The 27,394-nt window shown below is 44.0% G+C and overlaps 1 protein-coding gene across 1 annotated transcript in view; it reads left to right on the plus strand.

Moving 5' to 3' along the window:
- The first annotated feature begins 11,315 nt into the window (after positions 1–11,315).
- Positions 11,316–27,394, plus strand: part of LOC136579055 (uncharacterized) — a 37,799-nt gene continuing 21,720 nt past the window's right edge. Inside the window, exons 1-4 of the mRNA XM_066579376.1 lie at positions 11,316–11,528; positions 20,996–21,269; positions 23,371–23,499; positions 26,667–26,924. Coding sequence (XP_066435473.1) covers positions 11,316–11,528; positions 20,996–21,269; positions 23,371–23,499; positions 26,667–26,924 — 874 coding nt within the window. The remainder of the gene's footprint in view (positions 11,529–20,995; positions 21,270–23,370; positions 23,500–26,666; positions 26,925–27,394) is intronic.

Raw genomic sequence — 27,394 nt, forward strand, 5'->3', positions numbered from 1 at the left:
CGCCTGCCCCATTGAAACCAATGGGAGAACATCACAATCCCCTGCTGCCGCTGTGACAGCTGTGGCGGGGATGAGGGGAACCCCCACATGGATGCAAGGTTGTTTTCAAATGAAAACACCTTGCATTCAGAGGTTTCCACATGTTTTCAATGGGAGAAGATCGCTATCTCTTGCCCTTCCAGGGCTTTTCAGAAGCACTACAAGGGTGATATTGGTCCTTAAGGACCTGATGCTGGTCTTCTGCGCATGCGTGCCAGGTGGCATTTCGTCAGTCACATGCTCAGAAGACCGGGAGCCCCAGCAAATTTGAAATCTCTGGGGCTCACAACTCCTTAAGATAGCTGGATGGCAGGAGATGTCATCGGGGACCACAGTGACCGGTCTCCGGGCCTGTGATCGGCGTTAGCCAATGAATAACAGCGATCACGGAAAAGTGAAAAAAAGTTAAAGTTTCACCTCCCCTCATGGATCAGATCTCTGAGGGGAGGTGAAAATACTCACTCCGGTCAGATGTGCCACGGCAATCTGCACCTGCCGCGGGCTTCTGCGTAAGCGCTGATGTGGCGCACATGCACAGAAGGCAGGAGAGCCCGGCAAATTTAAAATTCCCCTGCACTCGGCAGTCAAAGATAGCCGAGTGCAGGGAGATGTCACCAGAGACTGCTGTATGCAGTTTCAGGTCACATGATCACTGTTATCCGTCAGATTACAGTGATCATGTTAAGTTAAAAAAAAGTGTAAAAAAAAGTTTAAAAAGTTAAAGTTCCATCTACCCTTATGGACGGTATCCGTGAGGGGAGATGGAATTACACAACTAAGGTCCCCGGATTTGTCTCCCGATGGGATCTTTATCCGCGGACCTTCGGCCCATCAGCATAATGGCGGACGCATGTGCAAGAGTCAAGGATTGCCCGAGAAATTTGAAATCTCCCGGCTCCGAGAGCCTAGAGATGTCACGGGGTGTCGCAGTATGTGGTTGCTGGTCACGTGGTTGCCGTTATCCAATGGATAATGGTGATCACGTAAAAGTTCTTTTTAAAAAGTTGAGGTTTCATCTCCCCTCACCGATGCGATCAATGAGAGGAGATGTAACTTCTTACCAGAAGCCTTCTTATTTGAACCTCGACACGATCCTCCGTGGACCTTAACCGGCTCCTGCGCATGCGCTGGCCGGCAAAATGCCTGACACCTACGCAGGAGCCGGGAAACCCAGGAAATTTTAAATCTCCTTGCTCCCGGCTACCAACGGTCGCCGAGAGCCTGGAGCACTGACCGGTAGCCTCGTTTAGCAGTCCCTGGTTACGTGATAAAAAGGTAGCAATCTACCTTAGCCCAGTCTCACACGACCAGATTGGGAAATGCCAAAAAGGGTGCGGAGTGTGTGTGTGTGGGGGGGAGGGGTTATATTTAGGAAGTCAATTTTTTTTGCACAAGTCAGCAATGGGGGCCTGGAATTTATTCAGTTGTGCCCTGAAATCCAATGGGTGTTCCCTCAATTATAGGCCTAACCATGTGTCCTGTGGTTAGATTAGGGCCAAAATGGGTATGTTTCTGAATACAGGACAAACAGGGGTATCCATTTTGGGGTATAAATTCACATTTTCATGTACACTATAGAAAAAAAACCTACCTTTAAAATTTTCTAATTTACAAAAAGAAATTTTTTTTACCCCCCCCCCCCCCCTCATTGAATGCATTAAGGGGTATAGTGCATTACATCATACTGCATTCTGACAGGCAGCCTACCAATCAACCCCACGGGGACGGCTTGATGGACAGTCTGCCAAGACAGCCATGGGGCCTTTCAGAAGGCCCCCGGATGCCATGACACCCACACGGCTCCCCCGATCTCACCGCGGGGAGGCCGTACAGGACCCCCGAACATCGGTCGGGGGATTTAAATGCCGCTGTAAGAATTGACAGTGGCATTTAAAGGGTTAATAGCCGCGATTGGCCGTGCAAACGATTGCAGCTATTGCCCGTAGGTGTCAGCTGTAATAAACAGCTGACGCCCGCATTGTATGGAGGGAGATAGCGGCGCAATTGCAGGACGTAAAAAGACTATGGGGCTGTTCTAAGGGGTTAACTCCCTGGTGCCCCAGAATGTACATTTACATCATGGGATTGCGGGGTTCATATGAAGCAGGATCTGGAGCTGATCCCACTCCATACACAGTGGGTGCCAGGTGTCTTTGGCAGCTAACACCCACCAGCAACAGCCACGATCAGCGTGATCACTGATCGCAGCTGTTAACCCTTTAAATGCCCCAATCAGTATTTGGGAGTCCTAAACGGCCCTCTACCCATGATGAGTTTATCTGGTGCCATTCAGTTGACATGGCAACCTGGGGACTTCTGAAGGCCCCCAGGGCTACCATGGTTGATTGCCTTAAATTGTTTATTGCGTAGCTGCCTGTCAGAATATGGTATTGCATTATACTCCATGAGCAATCAAAGAAATGCAAGTTCAAGTCCCTTTTGTAGACTATAAAAAAAAATTATTTTAATTTATAAAAAAAAAGTTTTATTAATTATTAAAATAAATAAGAGGTAATAAAATGTTTAAAACCACCCCTTTTCCAATATTTATAATGCAAACAAACATATTTGGTATTGCTGCATTTGTAAAAAAAAAGTCCAATCTATCAAACTAATGCATTTTTTATCCAGTACGGTGAACGTTGTCACCCTGTCTCCAAGAAAAAGTTTAAGGAACAGTGGTCAAAAAGCTGTACGTACTCTACAGGACGTCCTGCAAAAAACATGCCCTCACACATCTATGTAGACAGAAAAATAAAAAAGTTATTTTTTAAAAGAAGTACAGAAATAAAACTATATAAAAATTCAGTTTTCTCATAATCTTACGGACCCACAGAGTTAAGTTATCAAGTCATTTTTTGCTGCAGTGTATGCCATAAAAAAGACCCCTCCCCCCAAAGATGTCGGAATTGCGTTTTTTTCTTTCTATTTCACTCCTTGTTTTTCTGTACATTATATGGTATATTAAACATTACCATTGAAAAATATAACTTGTGGGAGGAAATGGTCTGGCTGCCGAGGCAGATGGCCACCTGAAAGGTGAGCTCCTACACCACCAGGGCCCTACAGTGACTCCACTACTATAGTCCCCAACTACACAGTCCTTACCTGCAGTCCTTGCATTCAGGATACTACGGAGAAGGAATCGGTCGGCCACCAAGCCAGAAAAACTAATCAACTTCTACTTTTCTCCATTCCTGGAGCAAGACCAAAGTGGTGCTGCTGGAAACTCACAGACGAGCCCTCCTGCATCGGCGGGAGGTTCTCCTGTACACATGGCTCTCTTAGCGCGGTAGCGGAGGTGCAGCTCTATTCCTCCGGATAGCAGGCCTCTTCTCCACCTTGTTCACCATCGCCTACAGCAACGCCCTGTGGACAAGAGAAGAGTTCCATGGATGATATGAGGGCACCTCCACAACACCATCATCATCATCAACAATATAGTCCCACAGCAATTGCAGCCTCTTCTCCCCTCCACCAGCCCAGCCAAACAGAAGCAGAAGCTGGACTCTCCTGTAGGGATGACAAACAAATATTTTTGATGACATTTCTGTGACTGATACATGTGTTACTGACACTTCTATGCAATCCATGCTAAAAGCTTTGCAGATCTCTTTACAATCTAATTCTGCCCAACTCATTTAGCCTAAAAACTCGGCCATCAATGAGGCAGAAAATAGAATTAACTATGTAGAAACCAAAATGGCAGAATTTGCTACTTTACATAATTCCATTGATGCACATTGTATCCCGGAATCAACGCTAGACCGTCTTAAAGTTAAAGTAGCTGATTTAGTAGATAGGTTACGGCCTTATAGTATTACATTTCGAGGAATTTTAGAAATTGTGTCTGGTTCTGTACTGATGCAGCATTGCTAACAGTGTGCTCTCCCAGGAATTTATAATAGATAGAGCGCATAGACTTCCTCGCCCAAAGCACTTCGTGGAACATGCACTAAGAGATGTTCAATGTGGTTGTTTCTAGCAAGAGAAACCAAGTAATCATGGCTAACAAAAAGACATCATATCTACAAGATTACTTGGTTTCTCCTGCTGAGAACAACCACATTTTGCTCTACTGGCTACCAAACTTTTTTTCATTTTACCTAAGAGATGTTTTAACAGGTATCCATTGTTTTCATGTAAAAGAAAAACTGATGGAGTTTGTTAGGAAAACAGGCCCACTATGTGCTCCATACCAATCACTATCTTTATATGCTGACCCATCTGCAGCAACTACAAAGCAGACAACTACTCCCTATCACTACAACAGTCAGGGATAACAATATCAGTGCAAAATGATAAACTTATTGCAGAAAACTGAACACTTGCATAGAGGTTCTAGAACCCTGTCAGGCCACCTCTAGATGTAATACGGGCAGGCATACAGGCATGCAGATTCCGTATGGTATCCTGTGCCCCAAAAAGTAATAGTACTCTGACAAAGCGACACAGAACTGCCTCCCTGCTGCCACAAATTAATGCAGAGCTCCCCCTGTGCTGCTATAAAGTAATAAAGCCACTCTGTGCTCCTCAAGGTCTAGAGCCCTATTGCTCCCAAACCACGGCTGGCCTTGGGGTATATGGGGCCTGTGCGGTATGCTTTATTGCTGATCTCCACTAACCAAATATCTATTTTTATCTACAATTGTGGATATTTTAAGCAACTGTTATGGATGAATTTTTAGGGTATTTTTTTGTACTCTATTTTAGGGTAATTTGTGGCAATATTCCACACCTTTAGCCTCACAATTTTTGTTGTGGTGTGGCAAAAAATTTTAATATTCTATTTAATAAAAGTTTAATTTTTTAGTTACGTCTATTCTGCGAAGGATTCAAAAATTACTATAGACTGCTTTTGCCTCTGTGAAAAATCAGAAGAAAAAAGCAGGTTTACTCTCTGGTTTTGCCACGACCCAGTAAGGGCAACTTCCAACAGCTTTTACTGAGACTTGCGCATGTATCAGGAAAAGTTCTCAGCCTTCTGTCGCATGTCTGTGTCATCATTCGACAAGCTGCTGGAGGAGGTGCGGTCCGGATTGAGCTACGTCGACACTAACAAGCGGCGGTATATCTCCTCTGAGGAGCATCTGCTGGTAACCCTGAGGTAAGCGCAAACAAGTTTCCATGTGTGTTTTGTGGTTTAGAGATCCTTCTTTCCTTGTTGCAGATGAGGGCTTTGGCCTGTCAACCCACGTTCTGCAACAATGCACGGTAATTAAAGCCACCGTGGTTCTGCATAATTTTTGTCAGATCAATGATGCGGGTTGGACTGTGGCAGATGATCCAGTTCCATAAACCTCACTAGTTGTTGACATGGATTAGAACCCACAGCACAGGCCAGCATTATCTGGACTATATGTTAGAAAACGGATTGTGGACTGCTTCCTGGCTCCTCAGGGAGAAGTTCTGTGGCAGATAGACTCTATCCATGAAGCCTGAGGATCTGGACTCTCTAAAATGTGTTGTTGGTTTTTTATACCGGCTTCCGAATTACTTTTTCAGCAACGCTTTTTGTATTTTTTTAGGTGGGGACTCGCAAGACAATGAAGACCATTGACATGGGTTGCAAGTCTACAAAATATGGCCTAATTAGCTTGAGGTTTTCTTAAAAAGGCATGTCACAAACTTTTATTTTAACAGTATTTTTGTATTTGCATAATTTGGCCACATTATAAACTAATACCTCATTTTACCCTTTGCTTGGTCACTCCAAAAATAAAAAAAATGTAATGTTTAGAGATGAGCGAGCGTACTCGGAAAAGCACTACTCGCTCGAGTAATTTGCTTTATCCGAGTATCGCTGTGCTCGTCCCTGAAGATTCGGGTGCCGGCACGGAGCGGGGAGCTGCAGGGGAGAGCGGGGAGGAACGGAGGGGACATCTTTCTCTCCCTCTCTCCCGCCCGCTCTCCCCTGCTCCCCGCTGCGACTCACCTGTCAGCCGCAGCGGCACCCGAATCTTCAGGGACGAGCACAGCGATACTCGGATAAAGCAAATTACTCGAGCGAGTAGTGCTTTTCCGAGTACGCTCGCTCATCTCTAGTAATGTTTCATATTTTTAAAAAAATCTATATGCATTGTCTTCTGAACAACACTGAAACAAATTTTAGTCAGTAAGCATGCAAAGTAGTGTGTAGCAGCACAGATACTGTATAGGGTTTTAGGGAAGGGGGGGTGGAAACAGCTGACCTCTTGGAGACAATCGATGACATAACAAAGGGGTCGCACAAGAACACTGCTGTTATTCACCAGCTGAAGGTAACCTTTTGATTAGCAGCAGCATTCACATGTGCCTTTTGCTGGGGACAGTATCAGCAGATCCCAGCGCATGGCAGCAAAAGTTAGTGTGGAATTAGGACTCTGTGATACACCAGCGGTGGTGGATTCAGGCTGAGTGAGTAGTTAAAAGTACACCAGAAGGCTAATCTAGCAAAGTTACATTTGGCACTCAATACCTTATCTTAGCATGACTTAACATATGACAAGTACTAAGATAAAAACATAAGAATTACACCAAACATGCAATCCATGAACATTAAACATTTTTATTAACAGCACAAAATGTATAAAAATAAAACTATTTTGCAAAAAATAAATAACCATAATGTAAATAAATAATACATTTGTAAGGTGCGGCTTCTTAAAAACCCAATACCGGGTCCCAGGATCACTGCTGGGTGAGCCAAAAGGCCCAAACTGCATGCCAGCTTGTGTTTGTGCATGTACTGGAATGTCAGTGCTGTGATCAGTAGAGCTCGGTATCCGAGTTATGGGCCGAGGGAACTGCTGGGCCGTTACATGAGTGTACCCAGCAGTTGGGTATTCCGGGTAGCTATGGCCGAAAGGCAAATAGCCATGACTACCTTGGTGTTGGGGGTGGGGAAGGGGTGGCAGTGATGTGCCAAATTGGCACTGGGACTGTTGGCACCTGTACAGGTCAGTCAAAAATGCAGTTCATAAGGGGAATTTGGTGCTAATGACAAATACAGAATGCTGGAGAACCCTTGCTACATGCTGTGCAAAGCTTCCAGCCATGTCCTGCGGCTGGTTCTACTGCTGTAGCAGGTCCAGGACTCACCACTGCATGTCTGTTGGTTGTTCCTGGGTTCAAGCTGTTGGCCTGCCCAGTTTCTGGGGACAGGGAAGTGCTGGAGATGTTGCTGGCTGGCCCTACAGAAGCATCTGGCTGGTAGTTGGGCCCTTGTCAGCCCCCTCTGACTGTATTTCTGCTGATTCCTGCCCCTCCTCAACAGTCTTCATGTTATCAGTTGACCTGTGAACAAACGGATGCAAGGAGATTAATAGACTATTTACACATTCAAACAAACGGATTTGAGCAATAATCGTTCAGTGTGAATAAGAAAAAATAGTAATCACTTTTCGTTAAGCTGACTTTTCAGTCAGCTAAAAACGCATTGCTGGATCGCGGGCTTGTCATTCTGCATAAACGCTCCCTGCTCAGCGCTTCATCTAGGAAGTGAAGCACTGAGCGAGAAGCGGACAAGAATCCTGCAATCCAGCAGGAAGTCTTTCTGTATAAATGCACTGCACGAGTGCTAACAACCCGTGTAAATGGGACATAATTTAGTTCACTTATCAGTCATATAGTGCCCTTATCACTACAGTACATTTATCACTACCAGCACGGAGACAGATCATACAGACCAGACAAAGGTGGGTCTGCAACTTTAGACACATGCTGATAACTACAATATGTGGGCCTCAGAACAGACCACAAAAACGTTCCACCACTATACCGTGTTTACCCGAAAATAAGATACTGTTTTATATTAATTTTCTTATTTTCAGGGGGGGACTTATACTCACCTGGTCTGCGGCGTCGGGGTCCCTCCCATTGCAAATAGTGGCAAGGGGTGGAGAGGGGGCGGGAGCTCAGTTCCTGGCTCTTGCATCCTCCCTCCCCCCCCTGCAGACAAGGACACTGTATAGCGGCTCGGCGTGAAAACCGAGCCGATATACGGTCATCTAAATAAGCCCGTGGGCTGCATTCCCACGAACGTATATCGGCTCGGTTTTCACGCTGAGCCCATATACGTCGTCCTCATCTGCGGGGGGGGGGGGGAGGATGGAAGAGCCAGGAGCAGGAACTGAGCTCCTGCCCCCTCTTTGCCTCCTCTCCGCCCCTCTGCACTATTTGCAATGAAAGGAGGTGGGGGCGGGGCTAAGTTTCAAGAATTAGCCACGCCCCTGTTCCGCCTCTCCCCATTGCAAATAGTGCAGAGGGGCGGAGAGGAGGCAGAGAGGGGGCGGGAGCTCAGTTCCTGCTCCTGGCTCTTCCACCCCTTCCCCCCCTGCAGATGAGGAGGACGTACATCGGCTCGGCGTGAAAACCGAGCCGATATGCGTTCGTGGGAATGCAGCCCTAGGTTGGTGTCCCAGCGAGAGAAGTTCAATATTCACATGATTGTGGATACCTACTTGATTGGGGTGGACCACAACCAAAGACTCCCAAATGAATGGAGCCTTGTTCTCGCATGATCAACATCTTCTAGTACTCTCCATTGGACTGGCCAATCTTGCTGTGTTTAAACTGCATGCAATGCCACCAATCTGACCAATAATAATGTTAGGGATATTAGTTAAAATCTTTGAGTGAGAAAAACCTTAAGAGGAACTTGCATAGGATTAAGTTAGTGGGGCTTTAACAAGCAATTATTGTATAATTAATGTCTAGCAAGTCCAAGGTTGCACATTAAAAAGGAGCAACGGCACGGCACGGCACTGGATAACAACACCACAAAGAATAAGCAATCATGTGGATATACTAAGTGAAGCGTTGGCTTCCGATCAATAGAAGTAGCCACTATGCCTTTGTCCAATGCCAGTTCCTGTTTCTTCACAGCTGTTGATGCCTAGATAGGATTTGCATCTAGCTTACACTCTCTGCAGCAGTGCTATCTTCTGAGGATGAGTAGTCAACCAGATATATCTGTCAATGCAGAAATATAAAAGTTACTGCTTAATTAGTACATTTAAATAACAAATATATACAGGCATGTACTTACAATTCCTTGGAAATGGCTTAAAGACATGTCTCCGCTCTGCCTGGATTCCTGCGAAGCTGTAGATGACATCTATCAAAAAAATAAACATTTCTGAATACAAGGTATAAAAACAAGCTAACTATAAAAAACAGACAGGAGCAGTAACAAACAAACAGTGGCGCTGATATATGTAAAATCACACACAAACGCTAAATTACTGATGCATGCAGAAGAACATGAACAGTCACCAACACAAACACACAATCATTGATGCGTGCAGAATCACATACAATCACTCACACATGCACAGATGGACAAACATTCGCTGCCAGACACAAAATCACACACAAAAAGGCGGCCTGCACACGGTCAGATTTGCATCTGCCTCTGGATTCCGCAGCACATACCTTCCATAGCATGCTATGGAAAAGCGGTTTTTCCTACCCACTGGCAGAAATCAATTTGCGATTTTCCGCCCGCTGGGAGAAAAGAAAAGAAGAATCGCAGCATGCTCTATTTCTAGGCGGATCCATGCAGACAGCTGTCATTGAAATCAATGGAAGCCATCTGACCCGTGGCCCTTCCTCAATCATCATTGCGGAAAGGCCATTGGATCCGCGACATCGCCTAGCGACGGAGTGGCATAATCCATACTGCACATGTGCGCCGATGCAACGGACGGCACATCCACAGTAGAATCCAGACTGGTTACCATGGGGTAACCATCAAGGCACAGGGTCGGATTTTGCTGCGGGATCCGACTCGGTCGTGTGCAGGCGGCCAAACACTCAAATACTGACATGCAAAAACATGGAAACAAGCAAACACACATGCACTAACCTCTTCTGTGTGGAGTTGATGCTGCAGCAGAAAGGCATACAGCTTTATGCTTTCCTGTGCTTCCTCTTTCCTGCTCGCCTGTGCTTCCTCTTTCCTGCTCGCCTGTGCTTCCTCTTTCCTGCTCGCCTGTGCTTCCTCTTTCCTGCTCAACTGGGGCCAACGTGATTGGAGGGGAATATTGAGTGACCAGTAAAAAGTTGATTATCACCTAAGGCCTGCTTCACACGGGCTACAAAATTGCACGACTTTGCAGCGATGTCTCATGTATGTGAAGCTCATGGTTTCCAATCGGGTCTTTTGTTTTGTAGCCTGAAAGAACCCATTGGAAACCACGGGCTTCACATACATGTGTTTTGCATGTTTTGAAAACATTAAACATACTGAAATGTAAATCTTGAGACCTCATCCCTCGGCCGTATGTGTAAAATGCTGTGTGGATCACATTTTCGTGGCCTGTGAAACCGGCGATCACTATCATATGGCTGCAATAGTGCAATGCGCATGACAGCATATCTAACATATGCGGTCATGCACACAGTGAATTGTTTTCTTGTTTTTTTTAATTCCCCGCTCTATCTCAGGTCACCTTCAGATGACCGTATATCGGCCAGGTTTTCACGCCCAACCGATATACAGCGTCCCTCTCTGCAGGGGGAGGAGGCTTGAAGAGCTGGGAGCAATGCACTGAGCTCCTGCCCCCTCCGCCCCTTCGCCAGTATTTGCAATGGGAGGGGGTGGGATGGGGGCAGAGCTAAGTTCTGAAACTTAGCTCCGCCCCCTTAATAGAAACTAGTGGCGAGGGGCGGAGAGGGGGTGGGAGCTCAGTGCACTGCTCCCAGCTCTTCCAGCCTCCTCCCCCTGCAGAAAGGGACAACGTAGATCGGTCGGGCAGGAGATCCCGGCCGATATACGGTCGTCTGAATAAGCCCTCATAGTGGCGTTGCATGCGTATCGTCACCCATGGGCAATGTATAGTGCATGGACAGCATTGCATACGCTTTTCATAGAAAAAAATAGGGCTGTCAGTGCATGATAGGCGATGAAATAGAGCATGCTGCGATCTTTCTCATGTGCGTATCTGGATGCAATGTATACAGCTAATGTGAATGAATTAAATAAAATGCATGTGCTTTCATTGACTCTATGCACCGCATGTCATGGGGCCCTGCATTGCATGCATAATATGCAGTGAAATCACAGTCGTGTGAATGAGCCCTTACATTTCAATGCATCCTCTAAAAGACACATAAGTTAGGGTGCCTTCACATCCTGAGGTGGGGGGTCCAGGTCACAGATCTAATTGACCAGTAACCCCTCCCCCAGGTAATGTTGGTGCAGTCCTGGAATATATAAGTGCTGAGTAGCGAGCTAGCAGCTCATTAGTGGGGAGATCAAATTCTGTTGATGTAAAATGTGGCCAGTCAACCTCATGGCGCTGCAGCCTGGTGAACAGTCCTCTGAGGTCAATGGGGAAGAAGGGATGGTGAGCACCCCCTGCCGGCAGATGCTTGACTTGAGTGATGAAGTCCTGCTGCTGATTTTGGATCATCTTGGCCCTTTCTGGCTGCTTCGTGCCAGTGCGGTCTGCACCACGTTGTATCGTGTTGGTGGCACAGACAGCCTGTGGGCTAAACACTGCATGGTGGGTACAGTAGTGTCAAGACCCACTTAATACAGTGATGCAAATATTGTTGGCTTTTGTGGCAAATTAAGAGCATTCCCATTATTCCTAAACTAATCTTGGTAAAGGGAACCTATATGGAGCAGATGTACTAGCCTTTGTAAATACTGTTTAAAGGGAACCTGCCCCTCCCTACAGCAGAATAAACTAAGGTCTAGTGTTAGGGGAGGTGGTTGATGCATATTTTTTTAAAATACTCCCCTGGTTCCTGTGCTGTGATTGCATGTCCCATGGAAATCTGGCTCTTCTCAGATTGCTGTGTGTGTGCGCTCTCCCATAGAACCTTATGACCGTGCTGGAATAAGGCAGTGGGTGAGTATATATTTATATATGAAGAAAAAACCTCATCCATCTTCCTGTCACCTCTGCTAACACCAGTTTATGGTGCTGTAGGGAGAGAATAAGTTCCCTTTAAGCCAAGCATGTTCGTTCATGTGTTGTAGGTTGCCAGTAAATGCAATGGCAATATCTCATTACCTGCCCAAGACTTTATTCATGCATGTCTCTTGCTGCATTTGAGATCCGCAGAAAAAAAACCTAAATCTTCACAAACTCATGTAATTTTTAAAGTGTGTTTTTAGAAGTGCATGTGTCTTCATATAAAATTTATATATTTTTTTTTTTTTTTGCTGCAATTCAGAAATGCAATAAAAATGCCATGTGTGAACGAAGCCAAACAAATTTGAAAATTGAATCCTACAGCTGAGAAGTTACTTTCTGATTGTTACTGAGATTGCTACAAAACACGTTTTTATGTTGCATGTACAGATTGCTACAGAAGATGGAAAAATTTCACACAACTGTTCATGATTCTGTTTGCTAACCTTTTAGACCAGTGGTTTCCAAACTAGAGGTGTGGCTTATCACGACTTATGATTTTTACATCTGCCATTATAAAAAGGATAGATAGATGGCAGTCCACAGCAGCATTGGATGGGCTATTGCTATAAATGTATAGTTAAAATTCACATGCTGTGGAATTAAGTCCTGCACTACCGTCAATATCCACACAGCTTTGTGCAGATTTTTTTTTCTTTCCACTTTGCTACAGCTACTGTGAATTTTGCAGCAAATCCACCCCGTTTAATAATGGTGGCCCCAGTAGCAACAACATTCCCTATATTGGCCCCAGAAGTAAGTGACCACTTTATATTGGTGGCCCCCGTAGTAATAGCGTTTCCCTACGTTGGTGGCCTGCAGGGATAAAGGGAATCCCCACTGTGGCTGTCACAACCACAGCACAGGGTCGCAGAGGTCTCGCATGGCTTTCAATGGGGCCAGTGCTATATATTACATGGTCAACCACTAATTTAACTTTGTCATCCAGTACAATACTACCAGCACTTTCATGGTATTCAGAGGGATCAATTAAAGGGTATGTTTGGTGACCAGACAACTCCAATTCAATAGGGGTGCCTCTATGAAAATAATAAACTGCACTATATGTATCCAGCTCTGCCGTGGTCCTAGCATTTTCTGTGCCCATGACATCACAGGTCGAGAACCAGGCCTTCAGCTGAGGAGGCAGCGGGATACACTCTTGTGTTTACACGGCCTTTCAATCGCTCTTACATCTGATGCTGGCTGTAGCAGGTTTTTTGCGCTTGCTCTTTAAATACGGTTCAGCGGGAGAGTGTGCAGTTACTTCCTAGGAGATGGTGTGGGAGAGTATCTCCTGCACCCCAGTTCCCGGAGGGGACAAACCTCCTAGCAGAAGAGACCTGAACGTCTCTCAGCCTCAGCAGAAGTATCAGCCCGTCTGTCATGTGCACCTACTTCACCGACCACCAACTTCTCTCTCATCGCCTCTCAAAACTCCCCTAAACTACCAATCACATCACAGCAGCAGGATAGGGAGACAAACAGGCTTACCCAAGGTTGCCATCACTCACATAAAGACAAAGAGGGTTACAGGTCATGGAGGGACCCTAACTCTACCGCTGCAGCCAATGAGAGGCTGCATTGTCACTGCTTATCTTCCTGGCATCAGCGCTTACATCCTGAGTGCCGAGTTCAGTTCTCACGGTTTCCTATGACCTTATCTGTCACAACAAACACCAGAGCAGGGCTGGCATGCTAGATCCTGGTGGTTGTGGAGGGCTAAGTAGAACATGGTAGCCCCAATACTAACTGTTCATGCTATTTTTGGGTGGGGGGCACAGGAGACATGTTGTTGTTTTTGGAGTTAAAATAATTTCTTCAGGACTTTACCTCTTCCCAACACTCACTGTACATCTACAGTATTGATTACCAGGGGCCTAAGAAGCTGAGCCACAGTAACCAAAGTGGGATCGCAGCTGTAGCAGCCATGGTCCTGCTGCAGCCACTAGGTTGGAGCTTGACTCTGATCCTGGTGACTTAATGCTTTAGATGCCACGGTCTGCATGGACAGCGGTATCTAGAGGGTTTGAAGAAGGAAAAGGCTTCCTCCTTTTCCACACTGTCACTTCTGCAGTGATCAATGGTTGCCATGGCACCTGGAAGTCAGATCATGACCTCCAGGTCTGCAATTTATGATGGCCTGTGATTGGCAGTACAGCCTTTTACTGTTTTGATGAACTGACAATGTGAGGTACTACATAAGTGTACAAAAAAATTTGATAGAACAGATTCCAAAAAAGTGGCGTTCTTCTGTAGGTAAGCGTGTTGTGGACTTGAAAAACGGGGGAGGGGGCAGGCTGGGGCTGGTCAGCAAGGCTAAAACTGACTGCATGGGGGGAAAAGGGTTAATTCCTGATCTTAGTTTCAACTTATTTCAAGAATTTCTTCATGGGGTGGTAATTACCGGAGTGGGGTGGCTTTCACAGCAAGCACATGGATTTCTGCATGTCTCAGTCGAATAAATGGGACTGTTACATGCTAGATTGTTTCAGGACTTTCACTTGATATGTTGTGGAATACTTTGTCCCATGTGAAAGCACCCTTAGGCCTCGGTCAGACGAGCATGTGTTTTGTGTGTGCATAATGCATGCGTCTAAAAGAACTAATGAGTTCCTATAGAAGCGTTCATATGTTAAATATGAAGCACCAAACAGCATGCACCTAAAAAAAAATAGGACATGCAGTATCTTTGCTGTGCGTTTTGCAGGAGTTTCCATTGACTCCTATGGGAGTGGGAGTTAATGGAAACTCCTGCGCTGCTAAAGGCTTTCCCACTGCTTTACAGCGGGAGACTTTAAAAAGTACTTCTCGTCTTCTGTTTTTCTGGTGGCCAGGGATTGAAAAATCCCTGCCTCCTGAAAGCACCCCCCTTGTGGCTTGTGGGTGCAACAGATGGGCAACGGTACTTCCTCCAACATCAACACTTAATGGAACAATGCGCTCAGTCATGGTCATTCTAGATCGGCGCTATGGACCCTCGTCGTTCAAGCGAGATAACTAACTGCACTTTTACACTGGATTGCTTACACTGTTGGCTGTTTTCTGCTTCTCGACAGCTGAAGATGACCCCAGCTAGTGCTATATGGGGCTGTCTTCAGCTGCTGGAAGAAGCCGAAACCTGTCAATTGAGTACTGCAGCATAAAAGTGCAGGTAGTCTTTAAACTTCTTTAGTCTTATTCTTTGAATTGAACTTGTGTTTGCTGATTGCTTGCAAAATATACTGGAACATTTCAGTATTGTAGTATATTGTACTTACGACTGGCTGAAAACTAGGGCAGGACTGGGAGCCTTTGTGGCAAGTCATTGCCACCATACAGTCAGGTCACATAGGGACAAATGGGACACTGCAGGAAGCTGACCCCCTTCCCCTGTCGCCAACTAATAGTGAGATATTATTCTCATACACTTATTCTAGCATCTCAATTCATCTCTATTTTTTTGTCTGCTTGCTGTTGGGAATGGAAATAGCTTTCATATTACAGACTTGGGGTGCTTTTAAACAGAACAATTATCATAAAAAATGCAGGATTTCTTCCAATGTCATTGCTAATCAATCGTTCAGTGTAAACATGGCTAACTATTGAACAATACTTAATTCACTTCATGTTATGCAGGCATAAAAATCATCATTGGCTCGTTTGGGTTGAACACTAGAGATGAGCGAAAGTACTCGTTTCGAGTAATTACTCGATCGAGCACCGCGATTTTCGAGTACTTCAGTACTCGGGTGAAAAGATTCGGGGGAGGTGTGGCGGTGCGGGGGTAGCAGCGGGGAACAGGGGGGAGCCCTCTCTCTCTCTCACTCCCCGCTGCAACCCCCCACTCACCCACGGCGCCCCCCGAATTTTTTCGCCCGAGTACGGAAGTACTCGAAACCGCGGTATTTGAGCGGAAAAGGGGCGTGGCCGAGTACGTTCGCTCATCTCTATTGAACACCAATCGTTCTCGATCAATTTACATGGGACTAGTATCACTCAAAAATCCCCTCAAACAATGTCTTTTGAGTGACAATCGTTGCTTGTAAATGCTACCATCCTTTGCTTTTTGGGCCAAACGATGATTTTAGGTCGAGTTTAAAATCCATCATTCGTCCAGCCAGCTGATAGTAGGGACCGCATGCTGTGATTCTCCATGGGAGCGCTGATAACATTGTTTTCAGCTGCAGTCCCCTGGCAGAACAAAGGGGCTCTATGCATATAACAGACCACTTGCTGTTATCTGCATACAGTGAAGGGAGGCTTATTTACATACAAATGAAGCTAATGAGCTACTAATGGGCATTAGTGCCCATTAGCAGCTTATGCAAAATCGCTCAAACTGTCATTCTCCCTATCTTTTGAGTGAATTTTGAGCAATCATCTTTGCGTGTAATTGGGGCTTAGGTCCTGCTAAGAGGTGTAGATCATCTTTACTCCAGACAGTCTTGTATAGCTACTCTTTACATACACTGGTACATTTAGCAAAGAATCTGTAACTCACTAATTTCCATAATTGTATGCAGTCTACTGCGATCAAAGATGTGATTGCTTCTATTTTCATAACATTTCTGTAGAAATCTCTTAACAGCATTAAGGCTGGTTTAGACACAACGATTATTGCTCAAAAAATCTTTTATATACAGCCGGGTGCTCCGAGCGGAGGAGGCAGAAGAGAAGCATGGTGTCCCTGGTTGTCTTCTGCATCCAGCTATTCCTTACTTGCAGCGCCTAGTTGTTATATAGCTGAGCGCTCTGAACGTGGTATGGAGAACACAACTGGACTGCTTTGTTCTTCATACCCAGCCTGTCATCAGGGAGTGGGATACAGCTGAAACAATAGTATCAGCTGTATCCCACTGAATTCCTGATGACTGATCTTTCGGCATGCAACGGCTTAATAAAAACTGCACAATATCAGTGCAGTTAGACACAACGATTATCTCTCAAAAGACGGCTTTGAGTGATATTAGAATATATATTTTATTTTATTTTTTTTTAAAGCGAAAATCCTTGTCTAAAAGGGCCTTTATAGATGGTCATATCTGTTACACTGATGCACACTTGGCCCTTTTGGCATTATAACCATGTTGCTATGATGGGTATTGAATTATAACTGTCATTGCACCAGAATAGGATCCTGGAGTGCCTATTGTCTACTGGTGTTATCGGGTTATTTAGCTATATAGTTCTCAATCTCCCTGATACAATAGTCTTCATACTCAGCAAACCAGGACACAATGTACTCTAGACTTTGGATCTGTGGACTGAATGCAGTTGCGTTGAGCTGCTCCAATAGTGATTGAGCCATACACTACGGATAATGGGTAGATTGCACACTATAGTAGCACCATCTACTGTTTACCTGCAAGATTGTCCTGGTGTTAATAAACTTGAAAACTATGCAAACATAAACACAGCGGCCTAAGCCTACCTAACCTCCAAAACTATCATAACTCCTCTTTGAACCTATGAGCTACTCATCCTGACAAAACATGGCCATAACTAGAATCTCACTTTGCACAAATCTCAGACTGGAAATCATATTTTCTGGCCCTCTCTAGCCACTTCACTGACTTGTCGTGCTCATACAATCTCCCACTACAGGCAACCATACTGTGGTGGAGAACATGTTTCAAAAAAGACTTCCTTTTCGAAGATGGTCAGATCACTCCAATCCCTCTGTTAACATTAACATTTTTTTTATCCCTGAAATCTCCCTTGAGATTTGTTCAAACACTGAGCTTAAATCAGTAGCAGACTTCTACTATAACGGACAACTGCTACCATTCTCTTCAATTCGAAAAATAGAAAATGCCTCTTCTAAGTTTTATATAGTCCTCCAAATAAGAAAACCTCTTAGCATGCACCCAGACACACAAATCAATATTCCAATGATCTTAAAAGACCAACTATCTATTACCCTTAAACCAATACAAGAATCGTACTAAACAAATCTATGCATTTTTTTTCTGACATTTTTAAAGAAAACTGTACAGTTCCTAAAATGGGAAACAGATCTCTCAAGTCAATTCTCTCTACAAGAATGGCAAACCACCCTAAAATGGGCAGTAAAATCTACAGCATGCGCATCCCACCATGAACCACCCCCACCCATCTTACAATAGTATGCAACTGGAAAAGTGTCTTGCCAACTGTAAAACAAAAAGTTCAGACACTGCTTTAAAGGACAAGTGGGTTGATACAACAAAACTTAATATAAACGATTAAATAAAACAAACTTGCATAAAAATAGGTGATATTGCACAAACATTTGTAAACCATTCTTGAACAATGGTTACATCACTACTTGCATCACCAAGAGCCTTAAGTATACTTATCTGCTTTGAGCATCAGCCTGAGACGCAACGGCTAAAAGTACAGAACCAGGGGCCTCTTGGGAATGACACTGAAAAGGCATTCCCCATCACAGGTCCAAAAAGCTTCTGATGCATTACAATTTGTCTCCTGTTTTATGCACTATAACTTGCTTAGTCATATGCCATATGCTCCAAGCTTTGCAACAAAGATGTTATCAATCCCCCACCCCCACAATCTGAAGTAGCTAGCTTAATGCATAGGTTCAGAATCAACAAAACTCAATTCTGTAGACAATGATGATGGTATCACAGAATTAGGGCGGCTTCAGACGACGTTGCATCAGCCGAGTTTTCACGCCCGGACGATATACGGTGTCCCACTCTGCAGGGGGAGGATGCTGGAAGAGCCGGGAGAAGTGCACTGAGCTCCCGCCCCTGTCCTACCCCCTCCCTTGCAAATAGTGCTGAGGGGTGGAGAGGGGGTGGGAGCTCAGAGCACTGCTCCCAGCTCTTCCAGCCTTCTTCCCCTGCAGAGAGGGGCGCCGTATATCGGACGAATGTGCAAACCCTGGCCAATATACGGTCATCTAAATAAGGCCTTTAACAACACTCAACAGATTCATAGTGCTACAATGCATATGGACAGAGTTTAAACAAACCTATACAAATGGAATTGTAGTTAATACAATTAACCTTGTTCTGGTAATTGTAGTTCATTCAATTAACATTGTAACTATACTTAATTCAATTTACACCATTTTGGATAACTAAGCCTACACCAAACAGGTTTAAAGTCTACATGAGTGTTCATAGCATTTCACATTAAGATACAAAATGGAGGATAAAGGAACATAAATAGCCATTTATATAGGCTTGCATTACAATAAGATACAAAATGGAGGGCTACAAATGGCCAATTATGTGCACCACAAAAAGCTCTGAAGTTAAAGCCTTCAAGTGGTACCCACACGTTTCTGGGTCATAGTTGATATCTAGTACTCAAGTGACAAACGGCATTAACCTGGCAACTATTTTATTTTCTTCTGTAAGAAGGAACATTAGTCTCATTACTACTTAACAATGCAATGCATGTTTAAAATATTTATGTCCAAGTAAAAAATTGTATTCTAATGCAACAAATATGTCAACTTTCTGTTTTTCTTTATTCTAAAACCCAATAAAAATTATTCAAAAGAAAACTATGCAAGCATGTAGTAAAAGTACATATTTGTATACTATGTTTCTATTTAGACTACAAATAAGGATGTTGAAAAGGATGAGTAAATAAAACGGGTACACTTCCTTACTGGTCTAATACTTCCCTGCTATGCCATATTGGTATGTAGCTTGCACTATACACCCCATGACGGCACATGAATGGTATAGTTGAGTAATGATGAGCAAGTAATACTGCCACATCATGCTTGTAATATAGTATTGCTGGATCTACATTTTTCTAGACAGAATAGTGGCTGCAAACTGGTATAATGGACAGGGAAAAGTTGATTCAATGTGTTATTACCGTGATCAAACTCCATAACAGATTCCAGTACCAGGCATGTGGCGGAGTTTAACTCTCCACAAGCTGTAGGATAGTTCTGCATAGAAATTGGTGGTGTGGAATCTTTAAACCCCACCATATACTCATACGCTTCTGCTATGGATTTTACCTCCTTCAATGTAGCATGATGAAATCTGCACGTAAGGCTACCTTCACACAGGCCATAAACGCTGGCCGCGGATTTTGCTGTGGAAATACTCTAGCATTTACAGTACAAGCCATGTGAAAGATTTCAGAAGTCTTCATATGGTATAGAAATTTTCCACAACAAATTTGGCCGCGTTTTAAAAAACACTGTGGATTCTAACTCTGCAGTATGTTTACTTGCGCTGCAGAATTCAATTCTTGAAATACAAAACTTAAATCCCTTTGTAGATCTGTAATGAAAAAACGTGGCCAAATCTCACCCATTAGATGCATATTTGCTTCGGGTTTTTGCTGCAGAAAGCCTGCAGTGAATATGCCAAGTGTGAGGAGTCCTTACACTTGCAAATTTTGCTGCAGATTACCAACAGAAAAATCCCTTGCATGTGAAACCTGCCTAAGGGCCCATTTAGACACGTTTGTCGCTCAAAAGCTGTCTTTTGACCAATAATCGTTGTGTGTAACTGTACTTGCATCATGCCGTTTTCGTTAAGCTGTCGCTCATCATAATCTTTCAGCATGCTGAAAGGCGACAATGAGCCTTATCAGGGATTCACAGCGGGATACAGCTGATACTATTGTTTCAGCTGTATCCCGCTCCCTGATGACAGGCTGGGTATGAAGAACAGAGCAGTCCAGTTCTGTTCTCCATACCCGCCATGGAGCGCTCGGCTGTATAACAGCTGGGTGCTCCGTGCAGAAAACATCTGGATGCAGAAGGCAAGCGGGACACCTCACTTGTCTAATGCATCCTCTGCTCAGAGTGCTCAGCTGTATAACAGCTGGGAGTTAGAAACAGCTGGATGCAGAAGACAATCGCTCATCTTGAGCGATCATCTTGCGCTGTACATGACCGATTATCACTTAAGTCACTTGAGCGACATCTTTTGAGCGATAATTGTCTAAATGGGTCTTAAGAGTATGTTGCAAGAATGGATCTGCCAGGCAGCCATAAAACACACCTACACTAGTACTTTTTAAATGTTATGCATGCATATAGTGAGAATGTTGCTGGTGGCTGCAACATTTGTTTTTACTCTTTTTAGATTGCTTTTGGATCTGGTTTTAGAACTGGTTGCGCTGACTGCACCCCTAAACAAGCCTTTAAGCTTATGTACATGTGGATGAAGTTGTATAGGACTCTGCCTTATAACAGACAGCTACAGGACTTGCTTTTTTCTGGATTTCCACTCCGAAAATACTGGATACAATGGCTCACACTACAAGAAGTGGTTCCTCTTCCTCCTATCCAGCTCCCTGATTACGAAATTGCAGAAATCTGGGGAATAACTAAAGATGTCCTTGACAAAAAGTATAAAGGTTGGTCTCATAAACTTATGGTATATTTCAAATTTTATTTTATTTTTTTAATGAAGATACATTCTGTAGTTGGTTAAGAGCTCATGCGCTAAAGAGCTTATTTAAAGAGGCTGTCATCTTTTTAAACCCCTCTTTGAGCACCATAACATAGTGAGTCACACTGATAAGGGTCTACTGTGTGGATCTGTTTTTGAGAAACCTGCTTTTATCAGTAGTGGCAGTGTGATATTCATTATCTGCAGACTAGTTACACCACACCGCTCTCCAGCCAATGATTGACTGCTGTCTGCTTATTACTGTGCTTAGAAAGAGAGCTGATGGTTATTGGCTGGAGGGCAGGGTGGGTGTGGCCAGCCTGCAGCTCATGAATAATGAGGATCAGTTCTGTGTCTGTCTGCTACTAATTAAATACAAGTTTCTCCAAAAATACTGCTCAGATGCACACAGCAGGTATATCAGGGTGAGAGGCACTACCTTATGCTGCTCTCAGTGAGGGCTACAAAAAGATGGTGTGGTGTCTCTTTAAATTATCTTAATGTGGCAGCTCTTTAAGGTCATAACTTTTTTTTTTTCTTTGCTTGCGTAGCACCAACACAATCTGTTTGTGCTGTCCAGAGATGGTCACCCTTCACAGCAGTCTTGTGCTGCATTTTCTTCCTTGAATCAACTCTTCTGTCCTTCTACACGGCATAAGGGCAAACTTAAAGTAAGGCCGCTTGCTGAATCTGTAGTGGCCCAGACTTTGGAGCCACTCATCACTTTAATTACCTCCTGTGGTGTGTGTAATTGTATTTGTGAGTGTCTGTCTTGTGTAATGGAGGAAATAGGAGGTTGTTTTGTGTATTGTAAAGAGTCATTGTCAAGCCAAATGTCTGGTGTTGTGTTCATCTACTGTAACTTGTAGATGTCTGTATGCGAGACACCCTACCCTGATGTGTCACCCACCCCTGCCTTCCTAAAAGCAGTCCTGGGATTGGGTAGAGGGCTTCCCCCAGGGTTAGCGGGAGGGGAGTTTATAAATAGCAGCACAGGGGTAGAGGAGAAAAAAAGGAAGCTGTCAAGAGAAGTCAGAATAAGAGTAAGAGCAGTAACAAAGTGTTGAGCCTAGACTAAAAATGGTGGACCGAGGAGAGCCTCAGTAACAGAGTATTTCCGTCCCACTGTAAGGATCATGCCCAGTGCGGACGAGACCTCACGAGTCCTGGGGGAAACAGTGAAGCGGCCATTGTCAACCGTGAGTAGAGTTACCACTGAAGAGCAACAGGATAGGAACCACGGGATGCCAGGTTAAGATTCCTCCACAAATAACGTTACCTCAGCGTCACTTAAGTATAGAGGGACTGAGCAAAATCTGCCTTATTCCAATGTCTAGCGAGTAACCAATGTTTAAGCTTATCATAGCAACTGTTAATGCGCTGTATTCAAGAGTTGAGTAAACTTTATACCCTTGATTTACCATAACTTCTGATGTCTGCACTGTCTTAAATTGTCATTAATTTGATTACGTTAAAGGGTATTGGTATCACAAACTCTGAGTTTATATGCAGCCAGCATGTATCTGAGCCAGCCTGCAGCCGATCAACAGCGAGATGAGCTACTCACTACTAGAGATGAGCGAGCACACTCGGATAAAGCAGTTACTTGAGCGAGCATCTCTCTTCTCGAGTAACTGCTTACTGGTCCGAGCAGGCTCGGGGGGGGTGGGTAACGGGGTGTAGGGGGGGGGGGGGGGCTTACATTAGCTCTACATGTTTTCATGTTACACCTGTACCATGGAAGCATTTAGAGGTAATAATGTAAGGCTAACAGCATAAACCACCCCTCACCCTAACCCTTCAGCACAGGCTACACTTACTGCAGACTCTGCTGCAGATCTCACTGTCCACACATCGGTGACAGACCACAGGGCAAGCATGCAGTGTCAGCCCCAGTTTATCGTTCAAACTGCTGGATCTGATTCCTGGTAGTGTTTGCACTATAACTGTGCAGTGTAAAAGAACCTTTAGCGATGTGTTAACCTTAAACTGAAGATACTTATGTGTTGAACCATGTTTCACAAATATTGTAAAGTCTCCCTTGTTTGGTTTGTTTTTCATTACAGTTGAGTCTTTAGAAGTGCCTGACTCCATGTTCAAATATGACTGGAAGGAACTACATGAATTGATGATTTTGCAGCACAAGGGATACTCGAATGTACAAGCTCACGTGCTTAAAAAGATGAACTCTGAATGTAAGTGTTAAAGTAGAGCTGATAATAACAGGCTGTTACTATTTGGAGTAGGACTGATGCACAGTTGAATTAGAGTCTGGCAGAGTAAGGGTGCTGTACAGAACTATTATGCTATGTTCACACCTCACAGGAAGAACTCCATGAAAATCCGCACTCAGTTCACTGAAATGCAGCAAGTGAATTCTGCAGTCAAAACCTAACTGGTAAAAATCTGACATATCTGCAACAAATGGCACATGCTGCAGGTTTCAAAATCTGTCATTCTATTGTGCGGTGGACTTGGATTTAAAACCACTTTTACTTTGCTGCCAAATTTTGACCTGAAACTTGCAATTGGAATTCTGTAGCAATTCCATGTGTTTGGGGAGGGGGGTTACTTGTTAAAGGCTTTGAACCTGAGCCCAGGAGCTTTTGTACCTGGCAAACCATGCTTGCAGATTATCTGCTTGCTATCAGTGAGTAGTTGGCTGTGGCTCTATAGCACAACTAGCTGAAAGCTCATGTGGAAATCAGTTTGTAGGACAGATGTCAAGAAAATCCAGGTCGAACTTTCGGCTACTCCCATCACTAGTTTCCAAAAGCCAATGTCTTGCCATATTAGAAAAATGTTATTATAATAAACCTATTCAGGGTTCCGTGCAGCCTGTCCCACACCTGAGGCTTGCATTCACAATCCCCAAAACGTAACAGCCTTCTTGTGGTCAAACTAATTGGCATCAATCATCCATTTAAAGCAAATGTTAGATCTATGCTGCCGTTGGGGTCACTAGACCTGCCGTAGGGTCATGGTTTGTGGCCATAATAAAGATGATAAAATATGACTCGCATGCATTCAAATAAACACCACTCGAAATTCAAGCGATGTTCTTGAACGCATGTCAGTGTTTGATAACACTTTTTAATGCACCCTATATTGTGAGGGGCGAGGTGCATTAAACGTGAAAAGTGCAGAAGAAAAAAACAGGCAGCATCACAAATCACAGCATTAGAAACGCTGCTTTCAAGTACAGTTCTGTGAGGCCCCATTGAAATCAATGGGTGTGTCATAGCTCAATTGGCACAGCACTCTGGGCGCTGTGCTAATCACAGTAAAAAAAAAAAAAATCCCGGTGTGAGTGGCCTCATTGGATCAGTCTGACTGGGGCCTTAAGGCAATAATGTGCTTTCCTACTAGTCAAACTATCCAATTCAGGGAACACCATTCAGTTAAGGCTACTTTGCTGTAATAAAACATTGTCCACAAATTGTGACCACCTGAAGCATTGGATTCCAATGCATTCATTCAAATTGGTGGGTTGTTTTGGTTTTTTTGTTCTTTTGCGCATAAAATTGGTCGTCGGGGAAAAAATATAACACAAACTGCAGATTATGGTAGGCCGTTTTACACACGGCCGGAAAAGATAGGATTCTATGAGAGCTGCCGGCCAAAACCTTTGGCATCTGCTGGCAAAAGGAGTGGGAGGGACTTTAACAGCAGCTCGGGCTGCTAAACTAACTCCCACCTCCCTCCCTTTGCCGGTAGCTCCCACTGGCTTCTATGGGAGCTTCTATTTCCACAATCAGCCAGCAAGGAGAGGAGAGTTTTTAGCATTGCTAAACTTTCTACCCCCAGCCGATTGAATTACGAGCTGTGGAGTATATACACTGCACCTGGCCATCTGGATGGGCAAGAAAATGTGAGATTTGGCCACTATTTGTTCGCAGCTTTCTCTCATGCAATTTTCAACCATGATGCATGCAGCCGAAAATCGCAACACTAGTGTTAAAGAGGCTTTAACGTGGCTGATCTTCATAGTGACTGCTGTTAAACTGGCAAGCTTCTATACTATTACTATGGAGCACTTCATTGAGCTCCTAGATTACTCTAATCGCCCAGATCAGACATTCTACTTGGAAAGGAAAATGAAAAATGGCAGGGCCCAGGAAATGGCAAGAATTCCAGGTTCCCAAATGATTACAACAAGCTTGTCGTCTTGACCTAATATTCCACAACATACTCATGTAAGGCCCCAAGTACACGGGCATAATACAGCTGTTTTTTTTTTTTTGTTTTTTTTTTTGTTTTTTAGTGCAATGCTTAAGTAGGGCTTCAATCCAAGAGCAGTGGGCCCCCATTGTATTTGCTTATGCTGATTTCTTATGGAGGTTTTTCTGACAGATTCTGCACTAATCTGGGAGAAAGTTTGTATGATCTGTGTATGTCAAATATAGGGATGAGGATCTCCATACATATTGCAACTAATGCAGGCTCTGTATTGGATTCCATGCACACAGTAGAGGCTGTACATTTGTCTAACACAGCTTTGAATGCGAGCTGTGTCTGAGAAGCTCAGATGAAACTTGCAACTAACAGCAGTCCACATGCTGTCTGAGGCAGCACATTGACATATCCTAGCTCCAGTCCGGATGGGAATAGGTCATGCAATGAGTTGTGTGTTTTTTGGGTTTTTTTTTTTCTCCACACAGACCAATGTGCATTTCCTCATAGGGCTGTGTGCAGACCATGCATCAATGTGGACTACACACAGCACCAACTATGTTTGTGTGGTGGCTTTAAAGGAATCCTTTTTTTTTCAGCACTTACTGAGCGCCAAAAGGTAGCACCTGTCAGACTTATGTCTGTGTGGAAGAAACATGTACAAAGATGGTGACAGTCTAAGTAGTTCTATTAAAGGCTGTTAGGGAAATTCAATAGATTCCTGGTACGCTGCCGGGCTCCGAATTAAAGTGACATGACTGACCGATCAGGAGGACACACACACATGCATTCTGGTTTATGTCATATGCTCAAATATATATTATGTGCATGCAGGCAAGCATAAGCAAAAAGACAACATGGAGTGTTTGTAGGCCATGCTTTAGACCTAAAGCCTTCACAAGGCCATGAAAGCTCTTCTACCCTTCGTGCTGCCTCAACCAAGATTAATTGAATTGCCCAAATTTTTTCCAAAACTTACAAACTATTCTTCAACAAATCCATACAGCTCTTTTCAAACTAACAGACTATGCACAGCTGTTGCGACCTTAGATTAAAATACCCCCCCCCCCCCTCGTCCTTCCTTGGTCTTATCACCACCTTGCAATTTTTGAACTAACCTACACATATTTTTAAAGGTGTATTGAAACGTTTTCCTTCTATTCACCAGAACTCTTGTCTGTTTGATCAGGTCATGAAGATCTGGAGTGGCTTTATTGCCAATACAAAATAAACCGTTTCCAATGGCTATTCTCCTATTGGCTCTTTGGACTTTCTAAGCCGGATGCCAAACAGCTGCAAAGAATTTACTTGTGGTGGCAAAAGTTTGATAAGAGGAGAGTATTTCCTTGGGGTTCTAATAAAACTGATATCCTGTATCTTGCATCTCTTCATTACATAACCATTGACTTCTGGAATGGAAAGCTAGCGAATGGAGATGAAAATATAGGTGAGTGCAATTTAGAAAGCAGCCACACTGGCTAGCGTGATATGGGGGCAATATTCACGGCCCTATATTTCACTCCCCATCATGTGAAATCCCCGTGGATGCGAGGTGTTCATGTGAAAACAGACTCGTATCACTGCAGGGATGAATGGAAACCCTAGCTGCAGCTGCCACAGCAGAGTATCAGAGTTCTCCCATTGCTTTCAATGTGGCTGACACTGCTGCCAGCCCCATTGAAAACAATGGGGCTGAGATCTTGAGATTTTACAGCTAGGTAGAGCCTGCTGTGATTTTGTTTCCTGCATAGCATTACACATAATAAAACTGCTTGGATTATTTTTTTTCCCAACATGAGGGTTTCTTTAGCATATTATTGTATTACAGGACACTGGAGACTAATGCACCAAACATACAAGGTCCGTACACACACCAGTAATCCCCTGACAAAGGTTTTACTGAATGGATGGAGTAAG

The sequence above is a fragment of the Eleutherodactylus coqui genome, chromosome 1 (assembly GCF_035609145.1).
Source record: "Eleutherodactylus coqui strain aEleCoq1 chromosome 1, aEleCoq1.hap1, whole genome shotgun sequence".
Lineage (NCBI taxonomy): Eukaryota > Metazoa > Chordata > Amphibia > Anura > Eleutherodactylidae > Eleutherodactylus > Eleutherodactylus coqui.